The sequence below is a fragment of the Oryctolagus cuniculus genome (genome assembly GCF_964237555.1).
Source record: "Oryctolagus cuniculus chromosome 16 unlocalized genomic scaffold, mOryCun1.1 SUPER_16_unloc_1, whole genome shotgun sequence".
NCBI lineage: Eukaryota > Metazoa > Chordata > Mammalia > Lagomorpha > Leporidae > Oryctolagus > Oryctolagus cuniculus.
The window spans coordinates 4,073,899-4,099,433 of record NW_027208201.1 but is presented as its reverse complement, the minus strand read 5'-3'; the positions used below and the strand labels follow the sequence as shown (position 1 = coordinate 4,099,433).

General features: G+C 63.7%; 2 protein-coding genes across 17 annotated transcripts in view; one reads left to right on the top strand and one right to left on the bottom strand.

Moving 5' to 3' along the window:
- Positions 1–19: 19 nt before the first annotated feature.
- PRR36 (proline rich 36) lies at positions 20–9,321 on the top strand. 10 transcript variants are annotated; one of them, XM_070067523.1, is made up of 8 exons: positions 20–250; positions 628–686; positions 1,421–1,563; positions 4,984–5,249; positions 5,332–5,431; positions 5,608–5,732; positions 5,825–8,278; positions 8,394–9,321. In XM_070067523.1, the coding sequence occupies exons 4-8, from the start codon at positions 4,991–4,993 to the stop codon at positions 8,906–8,908; spliced, it is 3,453 nt and encodes a 1,150-aa protein (XP_069923624.1). In that variant the 5' UTR covers positions 20–250; positions 628–686; positions 1,421–1,563; positions 4,984–4,990; the 3' UTR covers positions 8,909–9,321. The 10 variants fall into 10 exon arrangements, with proteins under 10 accessions (XP_069923624.1, XP_069923625.1, XP_069923629.1 ...); XM_070067524.1 differs by lacking the exon at positions 1,421–1,563; XM_070067528.1 differs by lacking the exon at positions 5,332–5,431 and having other exon boundaries at positions 5,620–5,732.
- Positions 9,322–11,908: 2,587 nt separating this feature from the next.
- EVI5L (ecotropic viral integration site 5 like) overlaps positions 11,909–25,535 on the bottom strand; it is a 28,319-nt gene continuing 14,692 nt past the window's right edge. For 3 of the 7 annotated variants that reach the window (XM_070067531.1, XM_070067530.1, XM_070067532.1), the window contains exons 6-20: positions 25,225–25,350; positions 24,115–24,258; positions 23,898–23,987; positions 23,007–23,104; positions 22,860–22,920; positions 18,896–18,949; positions 18,184–18,216; positions 17,040–17,180; positions 15,371–15,499; positions 14,204–14,344; positions 13,954–14,109; positions 13,723–13,869; positions 13,541–13,636; positions 13,362–13,457; positions 11,909–13,237 (exon numbers count right to left, since the gene is read on the bottom strand). In XM_070067531.1, coding sequence (XP_069923632.1) covers positions 12,932–13,237; positions 13,362–13,457; positions 13,541–13,636; positions 13,723–13,869; positions 13,954–14,109; positions 14,204–14,344; positions 15,371–15,499; positions 17,040–17,180; positions 18,184–18,216; positions 18,896–18,949; positions 22,860–22,920; positions 23,007–23,104; positions 23,898–23,987; positions 24,115–24,258; positions 25,225–25,350 — 1,818 coding nt within the window. In that variant the 3' untranslated portion in view covers positions 11,909–12,931. The remainder of the gene's footprint in view (positions 13,238–13,361; positions 13,458–13,540; positions 13,637–13,722; positions 13,870–13,953; positions 14,110–14,203; positions 14,345–15,370; positions 15,500–17,039; positions 17,181–18,183; positions 18,217–18,895; positions 18,950–22,859; positions 22,921–23,006; positions 23,105–23,897; positions 23,988–24,114; positions 24,259–25,224; positions 25,351–25,535) is intronic. The other 4 variants (XM_070067533.1, XM_070067536.1, XM_070067534.1 and 1 more) reach the window with 4 other exon arrangements.

The following is a 25,535-nucleotide window of genomic DNA, read 5'->3' as shown; positions in this document are numbered from 1 at the left end:
TCCCGCTCTGCCCCAGGTGAGCGCCGGGCCGGCTGGAGAAACAGGAGCCAAAGAACTTGGCAGGCGGGCTGGGCCCTGGCCGTGCGGGGAAAACTGAGGAAGTCAGTGGCGCTGGAGCCCCCAGAGCCATCCGGGAACGGTTCTCCTGGGAACCAGGCGTGGACACTCCCGGCGAGGCTGGGTGCCTCCAGCCCTGCCAGGTGCAGCCGCCTCAAAGCTTAACCAAGGCACAGCTGAAGAAAGACTGCAGGTGAGGGGGAGGCTGGGGGTGCAGGGGACTGCTTCTTCCTGCTCCCACCACAGGGAGCAGAGGTAAGCCAGGCAGAGTCCGGGTGCTCACCTGTCTGTGCCTGCCCTGGAAGCGGGCAGCAGTCTGCATGGGGGCGCTGGTGTGGGGGGACCAGAGGGCTGGGGAGATGAGGTTAAGGAGCCTATCTAGGAGGGATGTCCAGCTGTCCCAAGCAAATCCCCGCTTCAGCCTGGAGGCATCTGGCCTTGAACCTTGACCTTCTCTGAGAACCTGCCCACAGTGGGAACGCTTCCACCTGCAGTAGGGAGAGAGTGAGACCCCCTCCTCTGCTGAGATGGCTGGGAAGACCCCCTGCTCTCTGTTTCTTGTCTTGACAGATACAAGGCACAGCAGCACATGGAGGGATGAGGTCAGGCGTCCTCATGTGACCTGTGCTGTGAGTTCCGCCCTCAGGGCACAGTGGTAGCAAGCTACAGGTGGTGCGGGTGCTGAGGGGTTGTTTGCAGCTCTGTGCTGGAACCAGCATCCTGCTACACGTCATTTTGTCCTTGTGTAACACTCTGAGGTCACTGGGATCTCTGAGCCTCATGAGCCCCAGGCCAGCAGCCCTGCAATCAGTGATGGACGGGGGATGGCTCTGGTGTTGTCTGGGTCTGAGCTGGTGGCGTGGCGCTGCCTGCCACAGGTGGAGATGCCTGTGTGGAATGCGCAATCATGGGACACAGGTGCCACAGAAGGGCCGCCCCTTAGCTCATGTCAGAATCGTTCCACTCATTAACATCCAGCTTCCACACCCCCCAGAATTGTGGCAAAAGCCACCAAATGTAACATTTACCTCCTTCACCATTTTTAAGCATCCGGCTGGTGGCAATAAGTACATCGCAGTGTTGTGTAGTCATCACAGTCCACCGACTCCGGAGCCTTTTTTTTTTTTTTTTTTTTTTTTTGTAAAACTGAAGCTCTCAGCCCATTCGTAACTGAGTCCCTCCTTCACCCAGCCCCTGGCACCACCCCTCCCCCACCCCCTCCTACTTTCTGTCTGCAGGGATCTGGCAATTCTCAGAGTCTGCTGTCAGCTCTGGTCCTGTCGTCTGGCGTATTTCCCTGAGCTGTTGTCCTCCAGGCTCCCCCGTGTCGCAGCGTGTGTGAGAATTCCCTTCCCTCTTTCAGACGGAATCGGATCCCACTGTGCGGATGGGCCACGTTGTGTCTCCCCATTCACTCATCAGTGGACGCCTGGGTTGCTTCCGTCTGGGGCTCTTGTCAGTCCTGCTGCTATGAACGTGGTCTGCACATCTGGAAGAGGCCATAGGGTGAATTCTGTTACAGTTTCTGAGCAACTCCCCTGCTGGCTCCCATCAAAAGGGCACAAGGTTCCGGTTTCTCCACACCCTGCCTGTACTTCTTATTTACTTTTTAGAGATTGGCTTCTTTGAAAGGCAGAGTGACAGAGGAGGGGAGGGGAGAGGGAAGGGGAGAGAGAAAGACTTTTCCACTCACTGAGCCGGCCTTCACCAGGATCTCCATCCTGGTCTCCCGCGTGAACGGCAGTCAGGAACGCAAGCCCTGAGCCATCATGCACCGCTTCCCTGGGCTCTGCAGGAAGCTGGTTTAGAAGCAGAGGGCCTGGAACTCCAAGCAGCACTCGGATACAGGAAGCTTGTGTCCCAGCTGGGTCACCCCCCTGATAACTTGCTACTCGTTACTCAACTTTTCAGATTTTGTGAACTTGAGGTGGCTACCTATGGTTGCCAAATAAGTCACCCCAAAACTTAGAGGCTTAAAAAAAAATCAAGCGCTTCATTATCTCACTTGGTTTCTGAGGGCCTGGAACCTAAGGCTGACTAGATTAGATGGTTCATTCAGTCTCTCCCACCCACCGCAGCTCCAAGCAACAACCGATTTGCTTTCTGTCATCATTGATTCACCTTCATCTTCTAGAATGTTCTATAAGTGGAATCATACAGTGCATGCGTTTAAAAAAGATTTTATTTATTTATTGGTCATTTGGAAAAGCAGAGAGGGAGAGAGATGGAGGGAGGGAGAGGGAGAGGGAGATTCTTCCATCCACTGGTTCACTCCCGAAATGCTTGCAATAGACAGGGCTGGGCCAGGATTTGGGAATTTAATCCAGGCCTCTCACATGGGTGGCAGGGACCCAAGTACTTGAACCATCATCTGCTGCCTTCCAGGGTGTGCATTAGCAGGAAACTGGATCAGAAGCAGAGCTGGCAAACCTAGACATTCCAGTATGGGATGCAGGCACCCCAAGCAGCATTTTTTTAAAAAGGGTTTTATTTGAAAAGCAGAGTTACAGAGAATCTTCCATCTGCTATTCACCCTCTGGCAAAGGCCAGAGCTGGGCCAGTCCAAAGCCAGGAGCCAGGAGCTTCTTCCAGGTCTCCTATGTGGGTTGCAGGAGCCCAAGGACTTGGGCCATCTTCTGCTACTTTCCCAGGCACATTAGCAGGGAACTGCATTGGAAGCAGAGCAGCTGGGACTTGAACCAGCATCCATACGGGATGCTTGTGTCAGAGTCGGCGGCTTTACCAGCAGGCCCTCCGAGCACCATCTTGACCACTGTACCAAACACCCAGCCATAGGCAAAGCGCTCGTATGGAGAAAGCTCTCAGCACGCTCTGGTTAAAACTGTGTCTCTTCTCTCAGTTCTTCAAGTGCCAAGCCCTCCTCCCACCTCCCGTGCACAGAAGCCCCCTGAGTCCCAGGCGGGGATGAGTTGCCTGTGTAGGTGTGGGCAGGTCTGTGTGCATGGGTGTGCTTTGGCAGTGGGAGCTGGTTGTTTGGGATGGAGTGGGGAGTGAGGCCGTGTGTCGGCAGGTGTGTGATGTAGGCAGGAGCACAACAAGGAGTTTGCAGAGGGTACTTGGCCAGACAAGGGGATCAGGCCAGACCCTCAAGGATAAGGGAGGCTTGTCAGGGCATCTTCAGATTCTCACCCACCCCACCACAGTCACCTCTCAGGCCCTCCATGCTGGCTGGCGAAGTCACCAAAATGACACCCTCTGTCCAGCTGTGTCGGGGCCCTGGGACAGGGTCATCTCTGTTCTTTCATATACTAAATTTATTTTTTTTTATTTGAAAGACACAGAGGATTCTTCCAGGGACTGGCTGGCTCATTCCCTAAATAGCCTCAACTGCCAGGGCTGGGCCCGCCCAAGGCCAGGAGCCAGGAGCTCCATCCAGGTCTCCCAAGCGGCTGCCAGGGGCCCAGACACCTGGGTCACCTTCTGCTTTTCCAGGCCATAAGCAGAGAGCTGGATGGGAGGCAGATCACAGGGCGCTAGGCTGTGGGATGCTAGCCTTGCAGGTGGCGGCTTAACCCGCTGTGCCCGCCCCCAGTCACTTGCTCTCAGCCCTCTTGGCTCCTCCATAATCTTGTCCCCACAAAGCCTGCTCTACCAGGGCTGCCTTCGCTGATTTGACCTCCCCTGAGCCTGGACCTGCGGTGCCCTGCGAAGCACCCCCCTCCCGTTCGGTCCTTGCCTTCCGTCTTTCTCCAATCTCTGTGGCACCCCCACATTCCCAGGGCTGTGTGCTTTCAACTGTCCCCCACTCCCTACCGGCTGTATGTGTTGTGTGTGGGTCCCCTAGGGTCTGGAAAAAGCCAGAGGCAGATGCTGCCAGGGACCCCGAGTAGCCAGACCTCTGCCGTCTCCCAGGCTAGGACAGGGACATCGATTGGCCGGATTGGTGCGCTGGGGGGGGGTGGGGGTGGGGGCGGGGCGCGGTGGTCCCGCCCACTGGTTGCCAGGGCCCAGCCTATCCGTATCCACGCAGGCCTAGGCCTCCAGGTGGTTGGGGCTGGGGTGAGGACAGGTGCTTAGATGAGGGCGTGGGGGAAGGTGGTGAACCCCTAAGCGATTTCCCCTCTCTCTCCTCCCCTCGGGTCTCTGGGGTCCTCAGGCGCAGCCGTGGAAACAGGACTGGTCCTGACCGCGAGCAGCCGCCCCTGCCTCCAGCGTGCGTTTCTCCCCGCCACCCCCTCGGCGCGCTCCCGCAGCCCGCGCTCCCGGGTTTGGCTCTGGCGCCTGCGCCCCCAGCTCGCTCGCCCGCGGCCGAGGGGCGGGGCTGGCCAGGCTCCCTCAGTCGCCACCGCCGGCGCCCCCTCCCCTCCCCTCGCCTTGCAGCCGCGTTGCTCGGCCCGGGCCCCACCCGAGGCGACCCTGCACGCAGCGGCGGGAGGTCGGAGTCCGTGGTGAGCGCGACGCGAGCAGGTGGCGGGGCCGGGCGCGGGCCGGGGCCCTGCAGGGGGAGGGGTCGGGCCCGGGAAGCTGCTCTTTGTCTCTCGGAGCCTGTTCGCGGGCAGCGGGGCCGCTCTTCCTCCCGGCAGGTGCCTGCATCCCCTGGGGGAGGCTGGGGGCGGGCTTGGGAGCCTGGCGCCGACACCCCTGGCGTGCGTTCCGGGCCCACGCATCCAGAACCTGTGGTCGCCCCCCTGTTCCCAAGGCTGGTGGTCTGGGTCCCGCGGAGGGCGAGGGGTGTGTGTGGGCTCGGGGCGGGCAGGGCCCCCCCCCCCCCCGGCTTTGGGGGAAGGCAACAAGCTTGAGACAAGGGCCGGCGGTCGGGCTGGCGAGTGGGTGCAGGCGGGATGCGGGGACGCGGATCCAGGCCGCCATGGGCGGCGATGCTGGGGAGAATGCTGGGAGCCACATCCCCGTGGGCAGCGAAGCCGTCTAGGGCGTGGGACACTCACGGGTCTGCCTCCTCCTCAGGGGCGGGATGGACAAGAGAGACAAGGCGAAGGCAGGGGCCGCCGCGCGGACGCCGGCTTCTCGTCCTCCCGGCCTTCCGACCCCCAAGCCCCCAGGGTCTCCTCGACCCCCGCCCCCTGTCACCGCCGCAGCTCTCCGGTTGCTGGGGGCTGCGGGGCGAAGGGCCCAGGCTGGGCGGGCAGGGGCCCTCGGCACAGCGGCTCTTCCGGAGGTGGCTCCTGGAGCCGGAGCGACACGGAGCGCTGGAGCAGGCCCCCGGAGCCCAGGTACCACAGCCCCATCTCCCACCCCATCTTCCCGGTGCCCTCCTTCTCTGTGAGCCACTGACTCCACCCTCTCCCCCCCCAGCCTCCAGGGCCCCGGCGGCCGGGAGAGGGGAGCGGGCTCCTGCCAGGACCCCCGGCCCGGGCTCTGCCTGTAGCCCTGGGCGTGTCAGTGGGACCACCAGGTAACACCTTCTCCCCTGTCCCCTGAGCAAGGGTTAGCGTCACAACCTGTAGCCTTTTCGTTTACCCAAGCATTGGGTCCTGGGAATCCTCGCGCATCACTAGGCACAAATGGGGTAAACCTTTCCTGGTGGGCACAGAGGGTCCATGGCACGTTTTACAGATGAGAAAAATGCAGCTTTGTCCCCAGGCCAGGCCCTGTTGGCCAGAAGGGACTTCGGCCCCCAGCTGAGGAACCTGTAGCCAGAGGAAAAGCTGCAGAGACCCCTAGAAAGGGCACCCTGAACGCGGGGCCGCAGAGAGGTATGTAATCTGGGGACTGGCGGGGCTCCTGGGCAGCAGAGGGGACAGCTCGCAGGTGTCGGTGACCAGGGGGCCTTGTGCTTTGTCTCCAGACTCTGCAGCGTCCGCCACAGGCTCCCCGGCCATGGCCCGACGTTCCCGGCCCGCAGGTGCCGAAGTGGGACTCCCCCGGCCAGCTCCCAGTGCCCGACCGCGGCCCCCAGCTGAGGCTCCCAAGAAATCCGTCGGCAGTTCCGGGGAGCGCAGCGCCGCAGAGCCCAGTCCAGTAGCTAGGAGGCGCCCCACTGCCGGTGGGGGCCTCCAGAGGCCGGCTTCGCGTCCCCCGGCTTCCAGTGCCACCCCACTATCCTCCCCTGCGCGCTCTGGGGCCCCATCCCGTGGAACTCCGCGGGCTCCCACGCAGCCCAAGTCCAAGGGGCCCCAGGCACTGCGTCTCCCGCAGGCCACGCCCTCAAGGAAGGAGGTGGCTCCCTCGGCCACGCCCTCTCCCGCGGCTAGCACCACCCGGCAGGCCCCGCCTCCTCCAAGCACAGCCGCTCCCCTGCCCACCACACTCCCTCCCTCCCCACCGACCACGCCCCCTCCAGCAGACGGGCTCCGCCTCCAGGCCCCACCCCCCATGCCGGCCCCACCCCACCCACAGGTCCTACCCTGTCCTTTGGCCATGCCCTTTCCACCGGCCCCCGCTCCCTCTGCTCCACTCGCTCTGCAGACCCTCCCCTCCCCACCAGCCACGCCCCCTTCTCAAGTTCCGCCCCCACACCTGGCTACATCCTTTTCCGAGGCGTCTGCCCCTCTACTGTCCACAGCGGCTTCTCTGTCTCCAGCTTCTGTGCAGAGCACGCCTCCCGCCCAGGCTTCTCTTACTTTGCCTCCTGTTCCAACTCTCCCCTCTCCCTTGGCCACACCTCCTCCGTCTGCTCCTTTATCGCCAGCCACGCCCCCTCTGCAAGCCCCGCCTCAACCAATGTCTTCATTAACCGAGCCCCCTCGGTCGGCCTTATCTGCCCAGACCACGCCCCCTCCACAGGCCACTCCTTCCCCGCCTCCACCTCCTTTTCAAGCCACGCCTCTCTCACAGGACCCTCTTCTGCTTGAAGCACCTCTGCTGTCCCCCTCAGCCTCCCCGCCTCTGCAGGGCCCTCCCTCTCCTCTGGTCACAGCCCCTCCGCAGGCCACGCCCCTCCTACAGGCCCCACCTTCACAGGCCACTCGCTGTCCTCCAGCTCTGTACACTCCGCAGAGTACCCTTTCTGCGGGTTCAGGCCCTGTGCAGGCCACGCCTTCTCCCTTAGCCACACCCCCTGTGCAAACCCAGCCTCTGGCCTTGCCCCCTCTGCAGGTTCCAACCTCTCACCCTGCCACACACCCTTCACCCCTTCCCTCTCCTCCAGCCTCACCCTCCCTGCAGGGTCCCCTGGCTCGTACCTCCCCTCCCCTCTCTCCTTTGGCCACGCCCCCTCTGCAGGCCTCCCCTTCCCTGGGCCCGTCCTCTGCCCTGACCCCATCCCCTCCACAGACTCCTCCTTCCCTGGTCTTGCCCCTTCTGCAGGCCCCTGAATCCCCATTGACCACACCCCCTCTGCAGGCCCCGCCCTCTGCCCTGACCCCACACCCTCCACAGACTCCTCCTTCCCTGGTCTTGCCCCTTCTGCAGGCCCCTGAATCCCCACTGACCACGCCCTCTCTGCAGGCCCCTTCTTCCCTGACCTTGTCCCCTCTGCAGGCCCTGCCTTCTCCTCTGACCCCACCCCCTCCACAGGCCCTTCCTTCCCTAGTCTTGCCTCCCCTGCAGGCCCTTGAACCCCTACTGGCCACGCCCCCTCTGCAGGTCCCTGTCTCTCCACTGACCACGCCCCCTCTACAGGCCCAACCCTCTTCTCTGACCCCGCCCCCTCCACAGGCCCCTCCTTCCCTAGTCTTGCCTCCCCTGCAGGCCTCTGAATCCCCATTGACCACGCCCCCTCTGCAGACCTCACCCTCCTCTTTGACCCCGCCCCCTCCACAGGCCCCTCCTTCCCTAGTCTTGCCTCCCCTGCAGGCCTCTGAATCCCCGCAGATCACGCTCTCTCTGCAGGCCCCTTCTTCCCTGGCCTCGCCCCCTCTACAGGCCCCACCCTCTTCTCTGACCCCGCCCCCTTCACAGGCCCCTCCTTCCCTAGTCTTGCCGCCTCTGCAGGCCCCTGAATCCCCGCTGACCACGCCCCCTCCGCAAGCCCCGCCCTCTCCCCCCGCTTCTCCGCGCCCGCAGACCCCACGCCGCCCCCCGACCCCAGGTCCCGATGCCGCGCTGTCGGGCCCACGGCTGACCCTGGCGCTGGCCCCCGGCCCGCCGCCGCCTCCCTCGCGCAGCCCGTCCAGTACGCTGAGCGGCCCGGACCTGGCCGGCCACAGCAGCAGTGCCACCAGCACGCCGGAGGAGCTGCGCGGCTACGACAGCGGCCCCGAGGGCGGTGCCGCGGCCTCCCCGCCGGCCGACGCCGACCTGGCCGCCTGCCACCCGGCCGCCTGGAGCCGAGGTGGAGCCAGCCTCCGCGGCGCCGCAGGTACGGGGCTTCGGGGCGCGGCCGGGAGGCGAGAGGGGCAGCTGGGGCGCGGGGTCTCGCGGCGGGTCGTGGGGTCTCCCGCTCCCTCCGGCCAGCCCAGTGTCTCTCCCTTCAGGAGCGTCGCTGCCGTGGCCTCCGGTCGCCGGGCCGGGCTCGGCTGACGGCCTGTGCACCATCTACGAGGCTGAGGGGCCCGAGTGTGCGGCCCCCGGCCCAGGCGCGCTGGATGCGGGGCCGGAGCCCAGCGCCGGCGGCGGCAAGGCGCCGGCGGGGACGGCGCCCGGGACCCCGACCCGCAGCCCGAAGGCGGCGCGCTTGGGCGAGCTGCCGCTGGGGGCGCTGCAGGCCAGCGTCGTGCAGCACCTGCTGAGCCGAACGCTGCTGCTGGCGGCCGCCGAGGGCGCTGCGGGCGGCGGCGGCGGCGCGGGCCCCGGAGGCGCGGGGAGCGGCGGCGTGGCAGGCGGCTCCCGGACTGCGCTCAGCGACGCCGAACTGGGCCGCTGGGCAGAGTTGCTGTCTCCCCTGGACGAGTCCCGGGCCAGCATCACCTCGGTCACCAGCTTCTCCCCGGACGATGTGGCTTCCCCACAGGGGGACTGGACCGTGGTGGAGGTGGAGACCTTCCACTGAGCCGGTCCCCAGCCCCGTCTACTGCTCCAGACCCATGTCTTTGGATCTCTCCCTGCAGTTACACCTTTCTTAGACCCTGCTCCCATCCCCCTGGAGTCCTGCTCTCGGTGGATCCATTCTAGCTGTCGGCCCACGGTCCAGCCCTGCCTTTGGCTTAGGCTTCGGATCCACCCACATCTTGGCCCTAGATCCTCCCGAGCCCCGCCCCTGGGCCTCCGCTCCAGTAGCCCCACCCCTAGCCTACGCCACGCCTCTGCCCCGCCTTCGGCCTCACCTGTGCCCCGTTAGCCCTGCCCCTCGGCCTGGGTCCCGCCTCTGCTGTTAGCCCCGCCCCTCGGCCTAGGCCCCCCGCCCCATGTCCTGTGAATTGTGTACTCTGTATCCCGAGTTTGGAATAAACCGGGAACATTGGAGTCTGCGCGCCTTCGCTGTCGCTGCGGGGCCCCTGCCAGGCGGGGATGGCCGCTGTTCTTAAGCGAGTTGGAGCTGCGACCCAGCGGTGTGGCGGGGGAGGTGGGGCTGGGGCAGGGCCCTTAGGAAATCCCAGTCCTCGGACCCCGCGCCTCCACGTGCGTGAACCTGTACTACTTCGGGTCTGATTTGAGGAGGGTCCAAGTGGATGTGCCGGTGCCGGGCCAAGGCGGAGGGGCGACCGCACTTCCTCATACCGCCAATGCCAGGGGAACGAATGGGAAGGGCTGTCTGGCCCGCTGGGCAGGGCCGGGTACCTCTTCCCTACTTGCGGGTTGGGCCTGGAGGCGCGAACTCCGTGCGGATGGAGACCCAGGGAGGGATCGCGGGCGTCCCCCTCGGAGCAGGAGCCCTAGCTCTGAGCCTGGCCGGCTGCTCACGAAGCCAGCAGCTGGGCCTGGGGCTCCTCAAGAGGCCCCTGCTGTGGGGCAGAGGGCCCTTCCTCTGGCCAGGTGGGACACCAGGGGGTCCTTCCCGGCCGCTTTGAGCATCCCATTTCCACTGTCATCTTCATCACCCCCACCCCCACCCATCTCCAGTCCAAATTCCATGCCCTTCTTCCTCCAGTCCAGTCACCCTGACTCCTGAGCCCCTGAAGCCCCAGCCCAGCTGACCCCCTCCCAAATGCACCTGCAGGGAGCTCCACCATGGGGCTTTCCTCCCCCAGGCTCTCCCGCTTGGCAGTGAGAATGATGGAGCAGGGGCCGGTGGTGTGACACTGGCATTCCACGTGGGTGCCAGTTCCAGTCCACTTCCCATCCAGCTCCCTGGTGGTGCACCTGGGAAGGCAGCAGGTGATGGCCCAGGTGCTTGGGCTCCTGCCACCCACGTGGGAGACCCAGATGGTGTTCCAGGCTCCTGGCTTCAGATGGGCTCAGCTGTTGTGGCCATCTGGGGAGTGAACCAGCAGATGGAAGATCTGTGTCTCTCTCTCTCTCTCTCCGTGACTCAGATAAGTACATCTTTAAGGAATGATGGAGGCTTCCCGGTGGGTAAAAGGTCCAGGTGGAACTGGGTGTTGGGCTCTTACCCTCACCCTGTCTCTGCCTCGGACCTTGTCTCTTCTTCGACCCTATGGCCAGCCTCCAGCTGTGGCTACCTCCCAGCCTGGTGTCCTAGGAAGAATGGGCCTCATTCTAGGCAGCCTTTGTCACCCCCACCCCAGGGAGTCAGGGGTGGGGGTGGGGGAGGCCAGCACACTCCCTCCCTCGAGCTCTGGATTTTGTGACAAGCTATAGATTCCCCCTGGAGCTGGGCCCTGGTGTCCTTGTTCCTGCTCTCTGAGACAAGCGCTGACTCCTGACAGGCTGTGCCCCCAAGGGGAGAGGACAGGAGCCCAGACTGGGGAGCCAGTGGGAGCAGTGGACGCTGTTGGGGCCTGGGTGTGAAATCTGTACAGTGGGAATGGTGCACTTGACCTAGGAGCTGTTGAATATGATGCGACAATTGGGGTAACCAGTGCTGTGCTGGAGGGCAGAGTGGGGCTGCCATCTGCCTGCACCCACTTCCGTTTTCAGCCCTGACAGCCTCCTCTGCCTCGGCTCTATGGGGGAAGCCCCTTAGGAGAGCCCTCACTGTCCTCACTGCTCGTCTGCACTGACCCCTTAACCTTGCGGCCATGTGCTGCTTCCTCTCCCCCTCGGGCTCCCCAGAGCCCTCAGCTCAAAGTCCAAACTCTGGGTTTTAGTTTGTTTAAGATTCATTCCATTTATCTGAAAGTCAGAGCCAGAGAGAGAGAGAGAGAGAGAGGGAGAGAGAGAATATCTTCTGTCTCCTGGTTCACTCCCCAAATGGCTGCAATGGCCAGGCTGAAGCCAGGAGCTTCTTCTGGGTCTCCCACATGGATGCAGGGGTCCATAACACTCGGGCTGTTCTCCGATTCTCTCCCAGGTGCATCAGCAGGAAGTTGGGTGGGAAATGGAGCAGCCAGAACTCGAACCAGTGCCCATATGGGATGCTGGCACTGCAGGTGGTGGCTTAACCCATTATGCCACAATGCCAGGCCCAAAGTCCAAACTTTTTCTGCTGGTTTGAGGAGATGCCCCTTCCTGGGCTGCCCCCCATCCCCCCACCCCAGGCTCTCCAGTTCCCCCTCTCAGGCATCAGGTACCTCCTGCTGGTCCCTGTGACCCTGTGGGACCTGTATGCCTTAGTCCTTCCAGAAGGTGTGACACCACCTCCTCCAGGAAGCCTTCCCTAATCTCCTGCATTTTTATCTATTGAGCATGTACCAAGGTACCGGCAGGCCCACCTTCCTCCCACCCCAAACGTGTTTCCTCCTTTATATTGCCCCCCCCACCCCAGCTAGGCACAGCATCCTAGCAGGCGTCCAGAACTGGGTGTTAAATCAACTCAATAACCCCAGGACCCTGCAGACTCCCTGGGGGAGGGAGAATTCACACCCCATACTGATACCAAGCCTCTCTCCTCCGGCGGCTGGTCTCCCTCCCTCTCCCACCCTAGGACTGAGGCTCCCAATGGCCGGGCCTGGCGCCCAGGCCTGCCCTCCCCCGCAGCGCCCCCTGCCGGTGACTGTGTAAATACACTTTATTTCCCATCGTTCCCGCCTGGGCAAGTGGAGTGTGAACAGGCAGTGTGCAAAATGGTGGTGGGCAGTGTGGGGGCACGTGAGAGAGCCCCGCGCGTGCCCGCCCCAGCCCCCAGGCTTGTAACACTGAAGAGTGGGCGGCGGCCAGGAAGTGGGGACCGAGCGGAGGTCCCCACCCCGGGAGGCCCCAGGAGATTGCTTGTGACAGGACGCTGGTCGCTCCTCGAGGCTCCAGGAGCACCGAGGGCAGCCCCGAGGGTCGCGAGGCCCAGGGCAGGAGGAGGGAAGGAAGAAGATCTGAGGGCGTCGCTCGACTTTGGCACCGTTCCCGGCCGAGACCGTGGGGCGGGGCCCTAGGGATGGGGGGACGGGCAGCTAGCTCCTCGGCCACGCCCCTCCCCTGGGGAAGGCCGAGGACCCCAGGGACGGGGCGCTCTTCCCTCACTGGCTGCGACGGGCCATGCCGGGGTCTCCGGGAGGAAGATATGAGGCGCTGGGGCCGGGGAAGCGGGCTCTTGACTTCCTCGCAGCTGCCCCTCCCACCCAGGTGGCCCTGCACACAGGACAAGGGGCTTTGGTTTCCGCTGCAGTGGCCACCATGCCTGCTCCAGGCAGGAAAGCCCCGCAGCCAGGGGTCACTGCGTCCCGAGGGACGCCGACGGGGTGCCACCGTCCAACCAGAGCTGCCCCTCCTGCCTCAGGCCTCCAGCTGCCCAGCCCTTCCCAGCAGGGCTGCCCTTGTCCCCAGAGGACGCCTGCTGGAGACGGGCCCCCCGCCGGCTGGCCCCTGCCCGCGCGGCGTGCCCGGACGCCCCTGCGGCGCAGGCGGGCTCGGGGCCGTGCGGACACTGCCGGCGAGGGAGAGCCTGCGGGGGCCCTGCCCGCCGCCGAGCCCCAGGGCGGACGGCACCACGGAGCCCGTGGAGTTCGTTGGGCGCGCTCGGCGGGCGGAGCGGCCCCGTCCCAGGGCGACCCTCAGCGGCTGCGGCGCGCGGGCCACGCGCTCAATTGTCCAGGCCCTGGCTGTAAGGCGCGGCCAGCTCGTCGGCGTCGCTGTCCGAGCTGCCCTCGCTGTCCTTGGCCGGCCGCTCCAGACGGCGGAAGAAGCGCGCGTCGCGCGGGGACAGCGGGTAGAGCGCGTCCTGCAGCGCCGCGCCCACGCCCACGCCCACGCCGAGCAGCTCCTCGTCGGACGACGGCAGCGAGTCCTCGTCCAGGTGCCGCGCCAGGCTCAGCCCGTCGAAGGGCAGCGGGTCCTCGAAGGTCGGCGGGCCCTTCAGCAGCCGCACCTGGGGCGGGGGACCGGCGCGCTGGAGGCGTGCACCGACGTGCTCACGCGGGAGCCGGCCGGCCTGCCAGGCGCCCGCCTCCCCAGGGCAAGGACCCCGCCTGTCACCGGCATCCCCGCGCCGGCCGGGGCCGCCCCGCGCTCACCTCGGCCTTCAGCTCCTGAATCTGGTCCTTGAGCTCGCGGATGTACTGCGACGAGTCCGAGTGGTTCAGCTGGCCCTGGATGCGGCCCTCCTCCCTCTGCGGGGGCGGGGCGGGGCACCCGGGGTCAGCGCAGGGCCCAGCCCCGCCCCCCGGGCCCGGCCCCGCCCCCGGACGCCCACCTGGATCTCCAGCTCGGCGATGCGCTGCCGCATCTCGGCCACCGCGGCCATGCTGTCGGCCTCCCGCAGGCGCACGGCCATCACCTCCTCCTTGCTCTGCGGGCGGAAGTGGGGAGAGGGGCGGTCAAGGGCGCGGCGCGGGGTGGGGGCGGGGACAGGCCGCGGGTAGGGGGGGAGTGCACCTTGCACTCGGCCTCGGCCTGCTTGCGGCGGCTCTCGCTGAGCTGCGTCTGCAGCCCCTTGTTCTGCGCCGCCAGGTACTGCAGCTTCTCCTGCAGCGCCGCGCGCTCCGCCTCCACGCGGTTCAGCAGGTTGCGGTGGATGTGGTCCTGGGAGGGAGGGAGGGCGGGCGGCGGTCAGGATCCGGCCGAGGGGCCGGCCGGCGCCGCCGAGTCTCGTCCCCCGAGGCCCACCTGCGTCTCCAGCTCCACCACGCGCTGCCGCAGCTCGCGGCCCTCGGCCAGGGCCTGCGCCTCGCGCAGACGCACGCTCATCAGCTCGTCCTGCAGCTCGCCTGGGACCAGCTTCCGCGGGGACTCCTTCCAGCGGCCGCCGCGGGACAGGTGGGCCTGGAGGCAGGGTCCCGCAGGCCGGCGGTCAGCCGCGGGCTAGGGACTTGCGTGGCGGGGACGGCACGAGGAGGCGCCCGCCCGGGGCCCTCACCTGCCAGGTGTCCGAGAGCTCCTGCAGCTGCAGCTTCAGCTCCCGCGCCGACGCCACCGCCTCCCCTTCCCGCACCTTGAGCGCCTTCACCTCCTCCTGCAGCCGCGCCACGTTGTTCTCGTCCGGCAGCGAGCTGTTCCTCTGGGGGCACAGGGGTGGTCAGGGCCCTGGGGGGCCTCCCCGCGGAGGGCAGGAGCCAGGGCCAGCAGTACCCGGGAAGCTGCCCCAGGCCCATGGAGCGCTCCCTCTGGAAGATGGGTGTAACAGCAGCGCTGTCCCCCGCAGGGCTGTCTTGGCCCCCCTATACTTTGTGGGTCCTCTATCAACGCTCCTGCTAATACCAGGCAGGCTGCGGGAGTGAGGGGCCAGGCCAGGTGCCCACCGCCCCTGGAGTCAGCAGCCCCAGTAGAGACTGAGGTCACTGCCGGGCCAAGCCAGGCCAGGCAGCCCCTTTCCCTGGGGAAAGGCTGGGCCCTGTCCTGGAGCCCCCAGGCTCAGCCACAGAGCATTTGTGCCCCTTGGAGCAGGTCCTTGCTTGGGTCTGGGAGTGGAAGGGGGTGGGTTCTATGGGATGCACATCCCCCACCCCTGCCCAGGGGAGGGAGGCAAGAAGGGCCCAGCTCTGGGTTTGTGATGTGCACTGGGAGCTGATGGCCCTCCCACAGCTGCAGCAGGGTCGTGGGGGAGGGGTCTGGGCTGAACCCAGAGGCCTGGTGGTCCTTCCAGGCCTACGGGCAGCAGAGGGCGCACCCCAGTCTCTCCCTGGGTGGGGTCTCCATGGGAGTGGTGGGGGGTAGCCCTGATGGGCTTGGGCCTTCCCTTCCTGCCCTCCCTCCATCCCAGGGCTCAGGGCACGGTGGGGAATTCAGGAAGCTCAGGGAAGCTGCCTCCCTGCTGCAGCCACGCCTCGCACCCCTGGGCAGGTGCGTGTCCTTGTGTATAGGGCTTGGGAAGGCCTGGGGGCGAGAGGGACAACTTCCTGTCTCCCGGGCCCTCTCATGGGAACGGTAGGCAGAGGCAGGCTGGCCTGGGGAGCAGCAGGTGGGGGACATCCACTGGGCACAGACCGCCTGGGGTCAGGGTGGGGTGGGGGGAGTTGCCCTGGCAGCCCCTTCCCCTTGGCTGGGGCCTCACTGTGCACCGCCCCTCCCTGTCCCCACATCACACCTTTTCCATGTCCAGGACTTTGTCCTGCATCTCCCGCAGGGCCCCCAGAGTCTCGGTCTCCCGCAGCCTTGACTGCTCCAGCTCCGTTTCCAGGTGGGCCACGAAGTCCTCAGTGAGGCGTGGGTTGTCCTGGGGAGGCAGAGGGCTGCTGTGAGCCCTGGGAGAGGGACAGGCATGGGGCATCCTGGGCTGACCACCTCTATGCCTGCAGGTCCTGGCAGTGGGGCGCATGGAGTGGAAGTCCTGCACAGGACCTTCTCTGGCCCCAGGCTGCGCCCTGAGGGATGCCTGAGACTGTGGCTCCCCGGATCCTGGGTGGAGTGGAGGATGGGCACCTGAAGAATGCCTGTGTCCTTGCCGCACAATGGGGCTGGCAGGGGCGGGGCTGGGGCTGCACATCCTGTACCTCAAACTCCTTCCTCTCCCTGCGCCCTACCCAGCTCACAGCAGGGACGGGTGGGATAGAGCTTGCTGGGATCCCAGAAGGCTTCTCAGAGGGGCCCCAGTGGGACATGGACAGTAGTTCTGAAGTTCTGGCTGCCACTTGGGCCTGGTGACAGAGGCCTGGCCCCTGGGGTGGGGGCTGTGGCTCCCTCTCGCTGCCCCAGGCCCTGGCCATGACCTCTTCCCAGCCTTCATGGGCCCCCTGCTCCCTGTGCTCTCCCCGCTGTGGGGCTCGGAGACCCCTGGGTGTCATTGCTCCCCACTGGCCCAGATGAACTCCAGGCCCCAGGGGAGCCCCTGCCAGGCTGGACCCCCGGGGCACCCTCTGCCTGCAGCCATCCTCTGGGCTGAGAATATGCCCTGTTCCCTCCAGGGGACACAGCTCAGGGGTGCCGTTACAGTCTCTTTGAAGGGCTAGCGTTGGGGCACAGCAGGCTAACACACCTCCTGCAATGCCAGCTTCCCACGTGGGCCCGGTTCCCTGGCTGCCCCACTTCTGACCCAGCTCCCTGCTAGTGCGCCTGGGAAGGCAGTGGAAGATGGTCCAAGTGCTTGGGCCCCTGCCACACACATGGGAGACCTGAATGGAGCTCCTGGCTCCCGGTTTTGGCCTGGCCCAGCACCAGCACCAGCCATTGTGACCATCAGCAGATGGAAGACCTCACTTGCTCGCTCTCTCTCTCCCCCAGTAACTCTGCCTTTTAAATAAATAAATAAAGCCCCTCTGCCTGGCCGCTGTGGGTGAAATCAGCCCAGCCTCAGTTTCCCCATCGGTTGTGCTCAGGGTGCGGTGGGGCCGCAGTGCCAGCAACACAGCCATGTGCAAGAGAGCCACCCGGAGCTCATGCCCCGCGGCAGCCAGGCCACATCCCACGCGCTGCTCCCACCTGGCAGGAAGGAGCCTCCTCCCTCCTCCCTTGTCCCAGCTCCCAGGCTACAGGGGAGATGGAAGGGCTTCCCCTCGGGAGTTAAGTCCCCTTTCCTGGGGCCCTGCTCTGGGGGATCGCAAGGCGGACACCCCATCCGGCCGCGGGACATGGAAACCACAGGCCGTCGCTGAGGGGCTGCGCGGGGCTGAGGGGTGGTCTTTGGGTACCCCACCACCCACTCCCCTATGGAACAGGAAGGCCAGGGGCTGAGGCCGAGCGGAGCCCAGCGCATCCCTGAAGGCTGCCAGGCAGGGCAGGGGGCGTGGCCGCGGGGCACCGCCCACCCGCCCGGGCACCTGCTGCTCCTGCAGCTGGCGGATGGTGCTCTGCGCCTTCTGCAGGTCCTCCGCCGCCGAGCTGCACTGCTGCCGCACCACCGCCAGCTCCCGCTTGATGACGTAGTTCTCCTCCGCTTCTTGCGCCCGGGTCACCTGCCCCTGAGGACACCGAGGACAGGCGCCATGATCCTCCGCTCCCACCCCGGGCCCTGCCTTGGGCCTCCAAGGGAAACCCGGAGAGGACGGAGGTGCGGGAAGCGAGAGGGGCGTGGCGGCCCACAGTCAGAGCCTGGGATGGGCACCCCACTGCACCCGGGGACGAACAGGACACCTGGAGGAACCAAGGACCCGCCATGGGGCCCAGGCTCCGCCAGGCTCCGATGGGGAATGGCTGTGGCTCTACCCGCCAGCTGTCATACCGCCCCTCCCTCCCCCCTCCAATTCTGGCTCTTGGTCTCTGCTCCAGCCGGGAGCAGAACCAAGTCCTTCTTCAGGGCCAAGGGCACAGCAGAGACTGCCTCTGCCCCTGTGTGCCCGGCTCTGCTGGTGAGGGTGGCAGGGGCCTCCTTGTGCCTGGGGCTGAGGCCCCCCTCTCCCTCCACCTCGTCCTCTGTCCCCCACCCGATCAGAGCCCACATGCCAGGCTCGGCGCCATCAGGTGGCAGGGGAAGCTTCCAGCTAAAGCCATTCAAGAGGCGGCAGCAGGAGAAGCAGGTGAGTGAGAGGAGGTAGCGAACCTTGCAGGAGCAGCAGAGGCGCAGCGTGAGGGCCAGCAGCGCTTGTGTGTGTCTGCATGTGTGCGCGTGTGCATGTGTGCGAGTGCAGGGCAGGGCACCAGCCAGGGCCCAAAGCTGATGTGTCCTGGACCCCTGAGTGCCCTGGAGGGAGGGAGGGAGCTTCCTGTCCACGTGCTTGTGCGTTCACAGCCAGACACCCAGGCACGCATCCCGACCCCCACCCCCGCCACGCAAGTCCCACTTGCTCTCCACTCAGCCCCCTGCCCCCTGGGGAAAGCCGCTATGTCCCCAGAAGCGGCCCCCCCACTGCCCCCATGCACGCGCCAGGCCAGAATGGCAGCGGCGGGGAAGAGGCGGTTACTGGCTGTTTGTGTGCAGGGGCCTGGGAAGGGGCCAGGGAGGAAACAGACAACATGCTACAGTACCTGGATTAACCTATCAGCCAGAGCAGCGCTCTCCTACCCGGCGGGCGGGCCAGGGGGGTTCCCAGCGACAGGGGGAGGAGGCAGAGCGGAAGGCGCGGGGACAGGAGAGGGGAGAGACAGACAAGAACCACTTGTCACTAACGCAGTGGACTACGTCTACAAGCAGGAGAGAGGAGTGAAGGCCAGAAAACCAGCAGGAGAGGAGCCGCAGGAAGACCAAAGCCAGAGCCAGCTCCGTCCTGGAGAGGGTCCCTGCGTGAGCACGAGGGTGGGGAGGCCCCAGGGCTGGGAAACCACAGGGAAGAGCAGGAGGCGCGGGGCCCCATCTTTCCCCACGAGGGGTCCAGGGTCAACGCTGCCCACCCCCAAGCACCTGTGGCAAGGGCGCCCCTTCTCCTGTATTCTACCTCCTTTCTTTCCTTCTTTTGGGGGCAGCACTTTCAAATTACAGGCTGGGGAGCCATGGACAGGCTCCCCCTTAGTTCTGCCTCCTCCCTCCTCAGCCGCAAGCAGCCTGGGAGCGATGTTTGCAGTTCCTGAGGTTTAAACCCGGCCCTAACCCCAGGTCAATCACAGGGCCAGTGAGCTCCCCCAGAGCCCCCAGTGCTGGGGCAGCCCGATCTCAGAGCCCACAGACTCAGTGTGGGGTCTGTGCCCGGGGCGGAGGGGCAGGGGGGCTGGCTGGCCTCTGGCTGCTGGACAGACCCCTCACCTTCTCCAGGGTCTCAATCCGCTGCTTCAGGAGCCGGTTCTCCGTCCGAAGCCTCTATGGGGTGGGGGAGGACATGTCAGAGCCTGCCCCCCATGTCTGTGCACCAGACCCCCATTCGCCCACTGCTGATGAGGGTCCTCTCTGGGACCAGGCTACCGCCAAGTGAGACAAGACCAGCATCGTAAGGTCCTGGGTCAACAATTTCAATCAGGAAACGCCTCTTCAGAATGGCCCATTATAAAAAAAAAAAAATAACAAGTCTTGTAGGGCTGGTGTTGTGGTGCCGCAGGCTAAGCCACCACCTGCCACTCAGATTGAACCATATCGGAGTCCTGGCTCAAGTCCTGGCAACTCCACTTCTGATCTGGCTTCCTACTAATGTGCCTGGGAAAGTAGTGGATGATATGCCACGTACTTGGACCCCTGCCACCCATGTGGGAGACCTGGACGCTGTTCCAGGCTCCTGCATTCAGCCTGGCCACTGCAGCCATTTGGTAGATCTCTCTCTCTCTCTCTCTCTCCCTTTCTCTCTCTCTTTCTTTCTCCCTTTCTCTCTCACACTGCCTTTCAAATAAAATTGTGGTGCAGTGGGTTAAGCTGCCACCTGTGATGCTGGTATCCCACACTGGGGCACTGTTTTGAGCCCTGGCTGCTCCACTTCTGACCCAGCTCCTTGCTAATGCACCTGGGAAAGCAGCAGAGGGGTGGCCCAAGTGCTTGGGGCCCTGCCACCCACATGGGAGACTCAGATGGAGTTTCAGGTTCCTGGTTTCCATTGTGGCTATTTAGGGAGTGAACCAGCAAATGGGAGATCTCTCTCCTTCTCTCACTCTCTGTAACTCTGCCTTTCAAAGAAATAAATCTTTTAAAAAATAAAATTTAAAAGCACATCTTTGTTCAGTAAAAATGATGGGAATGCTCTGGGGTGGGCACCCTCTTCCCACACCTATTGCTAGCCCACACTTGCGTCTGTCTGAGGTGTTTTGGGAGAAGCCTCTAGTGTGTGCTGCAGACCCATTGCCGAGCAGGTCCAGAAACAGTTGGGATCAGTGTGGGCCATACCGCACACTTCCTGGCTTGTTTCTGGAACACCCAGGACATTCCCAGGAGGCAGCTGGACTCACTTGTGCTGGAGAAAGGCCTTGCCTGAGCCTCCCAGATCTGTGGGGCCAGAGCTGTTTCAGGCACATGGGCCCCAGACCCTGGGCCCCTGCGGTGCTCTGCCCTCTTTCTGGCCTCAACTGGTCACTGCAGCAAGCAGAGCCATGGTTGGGGGAGGGGGACAGTCCTGACCCACAATGCCCCTTTTCCCTGCTTCTACCAAAGGGAAATGGGAGCGAATGAATGAATGAATGAATGAAGCTGCATAGGGTGGGCACAGGTGTTTGGCACAGCCCCTTGATTTTAATTTTTTTTGGTTAAGATTTTTATTTATTTATTTGAGAGGTAGAGTTACAGACAGTGAGAGGGAGAGATAGAGAGAAAGGTCTTCCTTCTGCTGGTTCACTCCCCAGATGGCCGCAATGGCTGGAGCTGCGCTGATCCGAAGCCAGGAGCCAGGAGCTTCTCCTGGTCTCCAAGCAGGTACAGGGGCCCAAGGACTCGGGCCATCTTCTACTGCTTTCCCAGGCCACAGCAGAGAGCTGGATCGGAAGAAGGCCCCTTGATTTTAATTTTTGAAAATTGTATGACATGGGGCTGGCATTGTGATGTAGCAGGTTAAGCTACTGCCTGTGGTGTTAGCATCTTATCTGAGCCCCGTTCGAGTCCCAGCTGCTGCACTTCCCATCCAGCTCCCTGCTCATGCACCTGGGAAAGCAGCTGAAGAGAGCCCACAGGCTTGGGTGCCTGCACCCATGTGGGAGATCTGGATGAAGCTCTTGGCTTCTGCCTGGCTTAGCCCTGGCTGTTGTGGCCCTTTGAGGAGTGAACCAAGGAAGGAAAGATCTCTCTCTCTCTCTCTTTCTCTTTGAAACTCTGCCTTCCAAATAAACAAATAAATCTTGGAAAAAAACAAAAAAGTGGTATGATGTGTTGCCATCTGGGCCTTGGGCATTCAGGAGGGGTGGCCTAGACAGCACACGCATGGCCTGCCTGGGAGGATACCTTCCTACATGGGTTCTCCAAAAAGTTCATGGAAAATGCGTGTCTTGAAAATAACTATGCACAAGTTTCAAAATATTTGTGGTTTTTTTTTTTGCACCAAAATAAGTTTGTCTTTTAATATCATTTTCCCACAGACTTTTTGAAGTCCACCTGTATATAAACCCACCAGTGTGGAGCCCAGTCTCTCAGCTGCCTTCTTTTAAATCACAAGTCACCCCAGTTCTAGGTACCAGGAAACTGGGGGTGACCCCTCCAGCCCATAGCTGCAGAAATCACGCAAGCTATCCAATCTTCAGCCTGCTCCACCTGCCTACCCTGCCTCACTTCACCCAAACCACACTCCAGACTCTGGCCCCGCCCCTGCACATACCGCCATGTCTCCCACTAAGGGTCCACCAATTGGCCCCAGCCTGGCATGGCCAGCCGCCTCCTCTTGGGGGCTGTAAGAAACGCTTCTCCCGTGTCCATCACCTTGCCTTCCCCGATGAAGACAAATCCCCGTGACATCTTAGAACAGGCTAAAGGTCAAAGGGTGAAGGGCAGGGCTGAGAGACTCTGGCTGACCCTTGGAGGCCTCTGGGGCTCTCGCATCCCTCTCCTGGGAAGCCGCCAGGCTGGGCCCAAGGCTGGGGGGCCTGCTGCGTCTTTGCCTGGTGCTGCACCCTCATGTTCACAAGATGCAAGCAGGCTCTCATTCGTACGTGAGCAAGACCGACATGCACCTCTGGACGGGTACAGCAGTTATGTTGCCAGGCCTGGGAAAAGGAGATGCTCCAACACTCCGGATACAGAGCTGTTTCTGGAAAATCTACAGGCAGGGCCAGGACCTTTGATTCCTCCTCGGGTGTGGGTGACAGGTGACCCGGATTCTAACCTAGGTTCTATCCCCGTCTCTCTAGAGGCAGCGGGGCTGCTGCTGCTAAGAGTAATAATAATAACTTGAACAGGGGAGCAAACGTCATCCCCATTATGCAGAAGGGAACACTGAGGCTCAGGGAGGTGAGTTTGCCTCCCAAGATCCTACAGCTGCTCGGCCGTGCCGCTGGGATTTGAACCCGGGTCTGATGGACGCCCGTCTTGGCTGCTGTGTGGCTCTGCCCCTGGAGAGGACAGAGGCTGTGTTGGGGTCTCTGTCTGTATCTGTTCCCCCAGCTGGACCTTGGGGACTTCAGTCCTGGCTGTGACTTGGGCAAACAGCAAGTGCTCAATAAATGCTTGTTGAGCGAATGACTAAAAAGACGTTTGGAGCAATGAAACAGAAGACAGGCAAGAGTGGGGAGCCCAGGCTCCGAGTCTTTGAGGGCTCAGGGAACTGGGGCTGGTGGGCCAGGCACCAGGGAACCAGGAGGCTGGTGGGTATCCATACCCTGGCCTACACAGCCTGTCGCCTGCCTCAACTCTCCCCCTTCACCCCCTCGTCTTGGGCCCCCCCGCCCCGTGGCCTTCTAGTGATCCCTCAAATTCCCTCCCCCTACACACACTGTGGCCTCAGGCCTTTTGCATGGACTCCCTGGGGGTGGGGCGCCGCCCTAGTCCACCCCACCTTCTTCCTGCATGTTTGTATCCAGAGCACTCTGCAGAGAACCCACGTGGTGTCAGTGACATGGAGGGCCCCACGAGGGCAGGGACCATGACTGTCCAGTTTACGGCTGTGTCACTTGCAGGGAGAATGACCACCTGGGGCAGGCACTCTCTTCCTGGCCTGGCAAGTGAGAGGAGGGCCAGCTGGGCCAGGGACCACCTTCCCAGACCCTGAGGACCATGTGCTGGGCAAGGCCACCCTCTTGCAGCCAACTCTGGAGTTAGGGGACCCCCCCAAAAAAAACACTGTAGCCCTGGCCCCTGCTTCTGGACTCACTTTGATCTCAATCTGCTCCTCCATCTCCTTGCTCTTCATGGCTGCATACTCCTTCTCCAGCCTGCAAAGGGACAGGGCCCACGGGGTCACTGTCCCGCCCCCGGGGACGCCCCTTTCCTCCCCGGCTCCTGGCTGCCCAGCACCGACCTCTTCATCTTCTTGGGGTTGTACTTGACCTGGTAGGCCTTGAGCACCAGCTTGTCCGGGCAGCTGTCGAACTGGTGGGGGATCACCCTCTGGAAGTACTGTGAGGACACAGGTGGTCACCGGCACCCGGGTCCTGGCCGCCGGGGGCCACCTGACCCCTGCAGTGTCCTGCTGCCCTGGCAGAGGGCAGGGACTTGTCTGCCTGGGGCAAGCTCATGTCCCCCGCACAGGGCCTGGGTTGCTGTGGTGTGAATGAATGAATGTGGAGAGTGAGAGGCGAGAATGGGGGAGAGGGGAGGGTTGACCTTGCTGAGCCACCTGTAGCCAGGGCTTTGGTTTGCAGGGGACAGGGAGGCTGGGGGGATGTGTGAGGAGGAAGGCTGGGGCTGGGTAGGGACTGAGCAGAGGAGACCTCACGGAGGGGCTCTGCAAAGGGTTAAGGTGAGTGGGTGGACGTGGCCCCCATTCCCAGCCCAGCTGGCCTCCTCCAGCAGCTGCAGACAATGGACGCCCGTGTTCCCAGGCACAACCGTGGCTTTGTGCATTCTTCCTGAAGCACCAGCTGGGTGATGCCGGGAGGGGCAGGGGCCTGCAGGCTGGGAAGCAGCGGCGAGGGGCAGGCCAGGCTGGGTGGCTGAGGTGGAAATGGCACCAGAGCCTTGGGGTTGGGCCAGGGTCACGCTTTGCTCGTGGGCCAGGGGGACCCAGAGCAGAGACAGGAGGGAGGGGTGGGGCCTCCCAGGGCTTGGACCTGCGTTTTCCGGTGTCACTGCCGCCAGGCCGAGGCAAGGACAGAATGGGGAGGACGGGACCAGGGACGTCCAAGCGCCCCCACTCCTGTGCCCAGGGCCCTGTGGGGTGCAGCGCACCCTCGCCGCCCTCCTGGCCCACCTGGGACATGCCCTCCATGTCCAGCTGCATCAGCTCCGTCTGGTTCACCTGCAGCAGGGCGAGGCCCACCCGGAACACGATCTCCAGCCCCTGTGAGGGACGAGGCAAGCAGCAGTGAGCCTGTCCCAGGGCCTCCAGGAACCCAGACCCCCGCCCGGCCCAGCATGACTCGCTTCATACAGAGGACTGGGTGGGGGAGTGGCCTGCTGGCTCCCACCTCATACATGAAGATATCGAAGACGCGCGTGGCGACGGGCAGCGGGAAGGTGGTGAGGAAGAGCGTGAGGAACCAGGACGAGGCATACATGGACGTGTGGAAGCTCTGCGAGCGGAAGTGGGTGTTGAGGTCCGGGAGCTGCTCCTGCGGGGAGGGGCAAGGCCAGACCGCATGGTGAGGGGGTGCTGGGTCTCAGTGCCTCTGCCACACCCCAGGCAGCCCACAGCTCCCCTCCCGGTGCTTGGGGGAAACCATAGCATCTCAGAGAACCGAGTAGCACCAGGTGGCCGGAGCCAAAGCAGCTACCCCGTGTTGGGAGCCCACCCGGGCAGGTGCTAACTGACTGCTCCACTCCCAGAAGCCCATGGGGTTCTCCTGACCCCAGTGGGGAACTCCTCAGACTTAGTCATTCCTTAGAGTCACCCAGAGGGGCAAAGGTGCAGCGAGGCAGGATGGGGCCCACAGGCCTGTGGGAGCTCATCCTGTGGCATCCATGGCCCCTCGCACAAAGCGCTGGACACAGCAGTGCTTGGTTGCCCTGAACTTCAGAAGGCTGGGAAGTGGCAGGCCACTGGGGAAACTGAGGCTGGGGATGGTGTGAAGACCTCGGGGCTCCCCCAGGAAGGAGGGGCTCTCTGGCCTGGGGTGGGGTCACTGCTTCTCCCCCGCAGGCCTTGTTTGTGGCCCTATTGGGCACTGACTTCCAGGTGCACCCTAATTGCACAGCCCACCTGCTGCCGGCTTCTGGAGCGGGCTGGCGAGAGTATGAGAGACAGAGAGAGCACGTGTGTGTGTAACACGGAGCGGCTCTGTGGGGGCTGCTATTTATACACAGAGTGTCTGCGGCTTCCCGGGAATCAGCAGGGGCAGGCAGACAACACTTGCACGGCTGCTGCCACCGGGGACTCGGGGCGGGCCGTGGTCATGTGTCCGAGGCAGCCGGGCCTCCCCTTCTGCATGACCATTTCTGGGAGCCCCCACATAAGTGGGCAGCCCCCTCTCTGCCGCCAGCATCCTCCAGAGCACTGCCGTGAAGCCTGCCGGGGGACAGGAGCCCCTTCCCGAGCTGGGTGCGCTTTCCCGGGCCTGGACTTGGCCCTGCGCGCTCACCTGCAGCATGTACTCGAACTGGTAGATGCAGAGCCCCAGCTCGGCCATGCTGGGCTTGAAGAGCTCCCGCAGCCGGTACTCCTGCATCAGCCGCACGAACACACAGAAGGCCTCCTCCTCGGGCATCTGGGGGGAGGGGCGGGGCGGGGAGGCCTGCAGACCTGGTCGCTGTGTACACAGCAGCCTGTTTCTGTCCCCTTTACATCTGCTGGACAGGGACTGTACCTCGCTACCCTCACAACACATTACCACTGGTAAATGCAGCCACCCCGTGTCACGGATGGCCACCTGGCAGGAAACAGGGAAGCTGG

Excerpts from the sequence above, each read along its gene's own strand:
- PRR36 (XM_070067525.1), top strand. The coding sequence starts at position 4,991 with ATGGACAAGAGAGACAAGGCGAAGGCAGGGGCCGCCGCGCGGACGCCG. Across the intron at positions 5,432-5,607 it reads CGTGTCAGTGGGACCACCAG|CTTTGTCCCCAGGCCAGGCC; the intron begins GTAACACCTTCT and ends AGAAAAATGCAG. Across the intron at positions 8,279-8,393 it reads CAGCCTCCGCGGCGCCGCAG|GAGCGTCGCTGCCGTGGCCT; the intron begins GTACGGGGCTTC and ends CTCTCCCTTCAG.